At 46.2% G+C, this 7,163-nt stretch overlaps 1 protein-coding gene across 1 annotated transcript; it reads left to right on the top strand.

The window, feature by feature from the left end:
• Positions 1-4,554: 4,554 nt before the first annotated feature.
• On the top strand, positions 4,555-6,164 carry LOC123115966 (protein LURP-one-related 5). The gene is made up of 2 exons (XM_044536994.1): positions 4,555-4,858; positions 5,431-6,164. The coding sequence occupies exons 1-2, from the start codon at positions 4,592-4,594 to the stop codon at positions 5,908-5,910; spliced, it is 747 nt and encodes a 248-aa protein (XP_044392929.1). The 5' UTR covers positions 4,555-4,591; the 3' UTR covers positions 5,911-6,164.
• Positions 6,165-7,163: the final 999 nt, after the last annotated feature.

A 7,163-nucleotide genomic window follows, 5' to 3' on the forward strand; every position in this document is an offset into this window, starting at 1 on the left:
ACGAAGGGAGTAATGGGATTGAACACCATGATCACCAGACTAAAACTGCTATCTTATTCAGAGCTTTCAGAGATAGATTAGGAAGCACATTTGAAACACAAAACCTCCTACTCCTGGATGCTTTGCTGCAACACAATACTGAAGAACTGGAGGCTCCTTTTACTAAGGAAGGGAAATATGATGTTATTAAGAATATGCCAAATGATAAGGCTCCTGGACCTGATGGCTTCAATGTTGCATTCCTTAAAGCATGTTGGGATATTATTGCTCCTGACTTCTACAAAATGATTGAATATTTCCACTAAGGGGATATAAATATGAAAAGCATCAATTACTCTTTCATTACTCCAATCCCCTGAAAGTACTCTACAACTGCACCTGAAGATTTCAGATCTATCTCTCTACTCAACTGCACCCTAAAGATCATCCCAAGATACTAGCAAAAAAATACAAAAAACATGTTCTCAGAATGGTACACAAGAATCAATATGGATTTCTGAACAAGTGTCTTCAAGACTGTTTGGCATGGTCTTTTGAATATATGCATCAATGTCACTAGTCAAATAAGGAGAACATTCAGCGGGCATTGAAAAGGCATTTGACTTTGAAAAGGCATTTTACATTATATTTGATATCATGTCTGCTCAAGGCTTTGGTCACAAACGGCTTCAATGGACCAAGATGAATTATATCATTCGCTTCTCTTCGGTTCTACTGAATGGATTACCTAGCAAACAATTCCTTTGCAAAAGATGAGTCGGGCAAGAAGACCTTCTCCTTCCATTGATTTTTGTACTGGCTACTAATCTACAACAATATATGTTCAATGATCCTATGCATAAGAACTTGCCTGAGCCACCACTTCAACACACCTCATGTCCTGATTTCCCAATTTTACAATATACAGATGACACAATCCTTGTTCTACCTACAGTGGATGCCTTATACATCACATCAGAAATTTATTGCTTCGTTATATGTTGCATACACTGGTCTCAAGGTCAACTACTCCAAGTCCCTCATGATCCCGATCAATATCAGTGATGATATTAAAGGACAATACAAATAACTCATGAATATATAGATAAATAATATCATCACATGATTTCCTCTAGGGCATGTTTCCAACATATGAGTCCAATTTTTGTGATAATTTCTGCCATTAATTTCGTTCCGTAGCTTAGGATCCTTAGGATTTTATCACAACCGTGTACCTTCTTTTGTATGTTTTCACCAGGATACTTTGCACGAGAACTATTTGGCGTCTAAGGAAAGAAGGCCAATTGATGGTAATGAATCACATTAATTAATGTGATATCACTCTACCATACAAAGGTGGCATATGATGGAGAAGAAACAGCTCACACAGAAGGCTCCAGAGCCAAAGACGTTGTATGGTACGAGCACACATGCTCGTACCAGCGGTCATACTGCGTAACGCTGCCTATTCTTGGTTAAGTACTTCGTCCCGTGCAATTGGATCGGCGAGGGAATGAAGACATCTAGAAACACACCCAGAACGAAGAACACTAGCCTCCAGAGGGATTACGGATGGGGAATTGACCCAAGAACTCCGCCGCCGCAACACCGCATCAAGAGGGTATAAATACCAGACTGCTTTAGCTGCGCCACGAGGAGACCCTTAATTACTGTTTGGTAACAGGAGTGGGGATGAATGATAGTGGGTGTGTATGATACGGGGTTGCTACATGTATGCCCACAGTTGTACCTGGCTCCTCCCACAAAAAGAAACATATAAAGTGGCTTTGGAATTTGACCTAGAATTATGCTCAGGCATCGATCGTGTTAGATACATGCTGGTGGGGAATCCAGACTCCATGGGAACGTTTTAGTCCTAAACTGTTACTCATGCCTCGCGCTACTTAATTTTACTTTTACAGTTTACATTTTCGTTCATTACAATCACTCAATATTTTCAACAGTTTTTCAATTTGCTTTGAATAACAATTAACTTGCAGGATCTATTATTTAAACTCTATGAGAGACAAAGATCGATTCATGTGATCCCTATGCACTTGCATGATATCACAATGCAGCCCCCATCCACGTCTTTGCTATAGTAGACGAACTGCACATAGCCGCTGGAGGAGCAACGAAGGCCGATGAGCGGTCGATAGCACGCGCGGTAGCCTCGTACAGAAACAGGAAAGGAGACTTCAGAGTCATTGGTAACTAAACGGGTCCATTCCACACACACACACACCCCTCACGCGTCAAGCTGTCGAGCCAGTGTCGATGGGGCTCATCATTGGCGGAGCAAGGATTGAGACAACGCAGTGGTGGAGCGGAATCAGTGAGACCAAAGCGACTGTCATATAGTGATGTGTGAATGAGATTTGGACGATTAGGGGAGAGAGGGTGGGGGTTATGGCGGATTCGAGATGTCCCGCTCGTCTCCCGTGCTTCCGCAGGCATGCAGGTTAGGGGCACGTGTGGCTCGCTGGATCCTGGCTTTGAAAAAATGTCTCATTCGGTCATTCCCCCTCGTCTAGGCCTAGGGGTGCTTTGAGGTTCATGCGGGCCATAAATATGATGCAGCCTAGACAGCCAAACATGCCAAAGTTGCATCGCCAAGGACTGGTTGAGCTGGATGCAGACTACCAAATACGTCATAAGTGAGTGATTCCCACTGCTTCTAATTATCATATATTGTGTGCTTCAACGTTATCAAAATTATTGTAGCCGCTAGAGTATTCGCTTGATCCACTAGCATCCGTCCGATCTACGCATGAAAATCTTGGACCATGCAACATGAATTAGTGCATTTAAAATGGACTTTGAATCACATTGTATTTAATTACGACGTGCACTACTTTTCATGTTAGAATTTCTTTTACTTATGTAGAAATTCTCACATAGTTGAAATCATAAGGATTGAATTACTACCTCTATTCCAAATTATATGATGTTTTGCATATTTCAGTATGAACTACATACAGACTCAAATGAGTCAATGAACACACTAAAATGCGTTTACATACATCCAGTTCAAAAAAAAAAGTTTGAACATCTTATAATTTGGAATGAAGGGAGTAGTATTCTACACAATATTTAGAAGCTATATATCCAGTTCTACAACAATGTGTGGGTGCCATCTAGTAGATCTAATTTAGAGGCTCGATGACATTAAAGCATCTCCAACGCGGGCACTAAACCGCTTGCAACCGTCCGAACCAAGCGTGTCAGGACATGTTTTGCCATCCAACGCGGTACCACATCGGCCCGTGGACCGGCCCGGACTTCTATTTTCACACAAAACAGAGGCAAACGAAGGGAGCTTTGCAGGAGTCTGGACCACTGCCACACGCGCATCCGACAACCCAGTCCCACCTGAAAACCCTCCCGCCCGAAAAACCCTCCTACACGAAGCGGTCGTCGTGCATTCGTATCGGTTAGCATCACTTGAGAGCGGACTTGGCGGACCGGCATTGATGCCGGTCAGAGCGACGCGACCGGACGAGCGAGTGGCGCCGCTTCAATCGAGACGTGGTGAACGAGAAGCCTACTCCGTCTGCTTCACCGCGTTGAAGCCATCATCCAGTCCCTTACCTGACCGCCGCACCTATTTAACCAGGATTCCGGCTCTGTCCGCACCGAACTGCTCTTCGATCCTCTCCACTCCTCTCCGCTCCGGCGCCGGCGACACCATCATTTCCACACCATGCCCAAGTCGTGGTTCTCCACGTTGGTAGGCGGCGGCGGCTCTGAATCGTTGCGTCGCCACCGTTGCTCTCCGAGCATGTCTTCCTCAGCGGTCGTCGCAGCAGCCACGCCTCCTTTCCGCACTTGCCGCCGCGGGGCAACGTGAAGGAGGAGCCGAACTCCTCGCCGCACTACTGCGTGAAGCAGGAGTAGGCGTCGCCTCTCTGCCGCGTAAAGGCGCGAAGTAGGTCTTTCTTAAGTCTTTAGCGAAACGGGTGAAATATTGTTTGTTTTATGTAAACTATGTCCGAAATATGCTGGATTCCGTTGTGTTTGATGAAATTTATCCAGTGTATTTAAATTTATTTTAAAATGAATGCGGACACGGTTCGATAACCGGCTCCCACTGTTTCACATCACTGTCCGGGAATTGATCCTTATGAGTCCGCGGACGGATACCGTGTCTGATTTAGGGCTCAGGGCCCTTGATTCTCCTACTTGTGAATAAGGGAAGCATGAACACCCGTTCTTGCATGTACAGCAGTACCCCATATTTTTCGTTCTTCTTTTGCCGGCAAATATGCCCCATTTGAGAGTCCACCTGATGAGCCGGCCGGGGATAAGGTGCGATCCACGGTGGATCGAAAACCATTCTCATCAGTACATTCTTAGAAGGTTCCCTCGCCAAGCTAAAGCCTACCCTATCCTGCCCTAGGGTTACAGAATCTTCCAACGCATGCGCCCAACACACTCATAAAGGCGGGGCGCCACGTCACTCGCATGCCCCACCGAAAACCCAACGCAGACGCAACGTCGGACACACCGAGAGCCGCTCCGTCGCGCTCCATTCCGTTCCATCCCACGGCCTGCTGAAATATAAAACCAACGGCGCTCCTCGATCGCATCGACGGACCAGACAACAGCGATCATGAGCCGCATACACCCCAACGCGGAGGCCTCCAGGCGTCTCCTGCGACACGGCGCCGGCGCCGGCGCGGCTGCCTCGGCGGCGTGCTACACGGTCTGGATGAGGTCCAGCATGGGCTTCCAGGGCACCGACGGCTTCTCCGTCTACGACGCCGGGGGCGAGCTGGCCTTCCGCGTCGACAACTACTCCCGCCGCCGGAAGATCTTCGCCGGCGAGCTCACGCTCATGGACGGCCACGGCGCGCCGCTCCTCTCCCTCAGGCCGCAGGTCAGGTTCTTCCCATTCGACGAATTTCAAAGAGACGATTGTTGGCTTCATCTCTTATCTCGGCGCCGGGGTTTTAGTTTTGTTAAACAATCTAGGGGTTTGATCGAATCGACTGAACCTCTGATGGACGCACACAACATATTCGTGCTATTGCCTCCACGAGCTGCCTGTGACACATCCACCGGCTAGTTGTTTGGGACGCATGCCGTTTCAATTTTGAATTCATAACGTACACAACTGAAAATGAGTAGAAGAAAAACCGACCCTCGTTTCCTGTCTGCACTGTGCTCTGTCAATTTCTTCGGTCTTGTAATATAACAGCAGAACACATCTGAAACTTTGCATCCTATCTGCACTGGAGCCGCTCCCAATTTCTTCATACAGTAGTTTGCAATGTTCTTACGGCAGTGATTTTACCAACATCTATAGCAGACCAATAAATTGATAAAACAAGAATGTGGGTTTTGTACGTTGTAACCCCATTTCCTGTCTCATTTTGGGGAGGAATTTCAATGAAAACAACGACAACTAGTTGGAGTAACAGCTGACAGAGTTCCGTTGTGCCGTAACAGATCATCAGCATGCACGACCAATGGAACTGCTACAAAGCACCAGAAGAAGGCCAAGCAAAGAGGGCAAGATCACAGCAGCTCTTCTCGGTGAGGAAATGCTCGGTCCTGCAGAACAACCGTGAAGCAGAAGTTTACATGTCTTCAGCCTGCACCACCACCACCACCACCACCACCACCGACGCATCAGCATCAGACCATGGCACCACTGGCCACCAGTCCCCAGGCTTCTGGATCGAGGGCTGCTTCCGGAGGAGAAACTGCAAGATCCGCAGGGCCCATGACGGCAAAGAGGTGGCGAGGATCGCGAGGAAGAAGGCGAGGACAGCTGCGACGCCTGACACGGCGCCCCTGACGCTCGGCGAGGACGTCTTCAGCCTCGTGGTGCAACCGGACGCCGATTGCACGATGATCATGGCCCTCGTCGTCGTTCTGGACCGGATCTGCTGGAGGCCATACACGCCGTTGATATGTTCTTCGTAGCCCGCGCTGAGTCGATGATCAACGAACCTCTGTTCGTTTTACACAGGGGAAATGTAGATGCTTTTTTTTCAGTTCTTCAAGTGACTGTCGCCGGAAGCAAGTAAGAGCCAGTGGAGATGAAGTGTTGTTCAGTTAGTTGCAGCTGAGGGTTGGCTGAAAGCCTGATCTAACTTGTAGTAAAACTTGGAACAAAGTTCTGACATGCAGCACTGCAGTGCATCAAAATGAAATCCCAACAATATGAATCTCGGACTTGAAATGCCTGTACCATTAATCTGCAGATTATTGTTCATACATGACGGTGCCATGTTAATGGGCCACCTAGTGTTAGTTGCACCGTCAGAGAAAGTGCCAAGGACGGTATAGAAGACAAAATGACCAAAGTTTGTCGAATCTCAGCCGAGAAGCCTGTGTCTGCTGTGCCATCTTTTCAGTGCCTATTGCATGATTTGCATCTCCTTACATCTGCGATCCCCGTCAGGATGATTCGGAATATGACGGAAATATACTGCAGAAAGGGAGATTTTGCATTTGGGCGTAATGGGGATCTTATTTTTACAGAATGTCAGAAGAATCGAGAAGAAGGACGAAATTGAGGGAATACTGCCGTAATGGTTAGCTGTCTTGTCTTCGCAGTCCTTTCGTATCTAAGCTACTACTTTTGACAAGTTAGCTGGATGCACAATGCAACATGGCAGTGATGAAGGGTTCTGCTTCTTGTTAATGTTTGAATATAGCTGGCGTTTTATACATCAGTACAACCATGCATCTCATTCTGCTAATGTTGAATGTGTATGTAAGTTCAGAAATTACTATACTATAAAATATATTTTTAGGGCCTGATTGGATCGTCGTTTCACAGGGACATACACTTGTAAAATATACACAGCTCCGTCCGTTGTTTTTGTTCCAGGTGGAAATCACGCTGTGGCCTGTGAAATACACCTGTAAAATAATACGGGTGTAAAATCTTACAGCCATACCAAGCGGAGCCTTAGTTGGAATTATACTATAAAATATTGTTCAGGCTAATACAATCCATTATTTTACCTTACTTAAAATCTAAGTAATTTTTCACGTATCAGAGTTGTACAGTTTTTGAGTGCGTGATCAGGTATTTATAAAAAGAGAAAAATATACTTTTCGTCCCTCAACTCTTGGTGAACTCTAGATTTGGTCTTGATTACAATATAATTAACCTCTTGATTACAATACTCACTCTGATTCATAATATAAGGATAATTAGATTTTGT

Source organism: Triticum aestivum, chromosome 5B, assembly GCF_018294505.1.
Source record: "Triticum aestivum cultivar Chinese Spring chromosome 5B, IWGSC CS RefSeq v2.1, whole genome shotgun sequence".
NCBI lineage: Eukaryota > Viridiplantae > Streptophyta > Magnoliopsida > Poales > Poaceae > Triticum > Triticum aestivum.

Coding starts and splice junctions, on each gene's coding strand:
- LOC123115966 (XM_044536994.1), top strand. CDS start 4,592: ATGAGCCGCATACACCCCAACGCGGAGGCCTCCAGGCGTCTCCTGCGA. Junction 4,859..5,430: donor TCCTCTCCCTCAGGCCGCAG/GTCAGGTTCTTC, acceptor GTGCCGTAACAG/ATCATCAGCATGCACGACCA.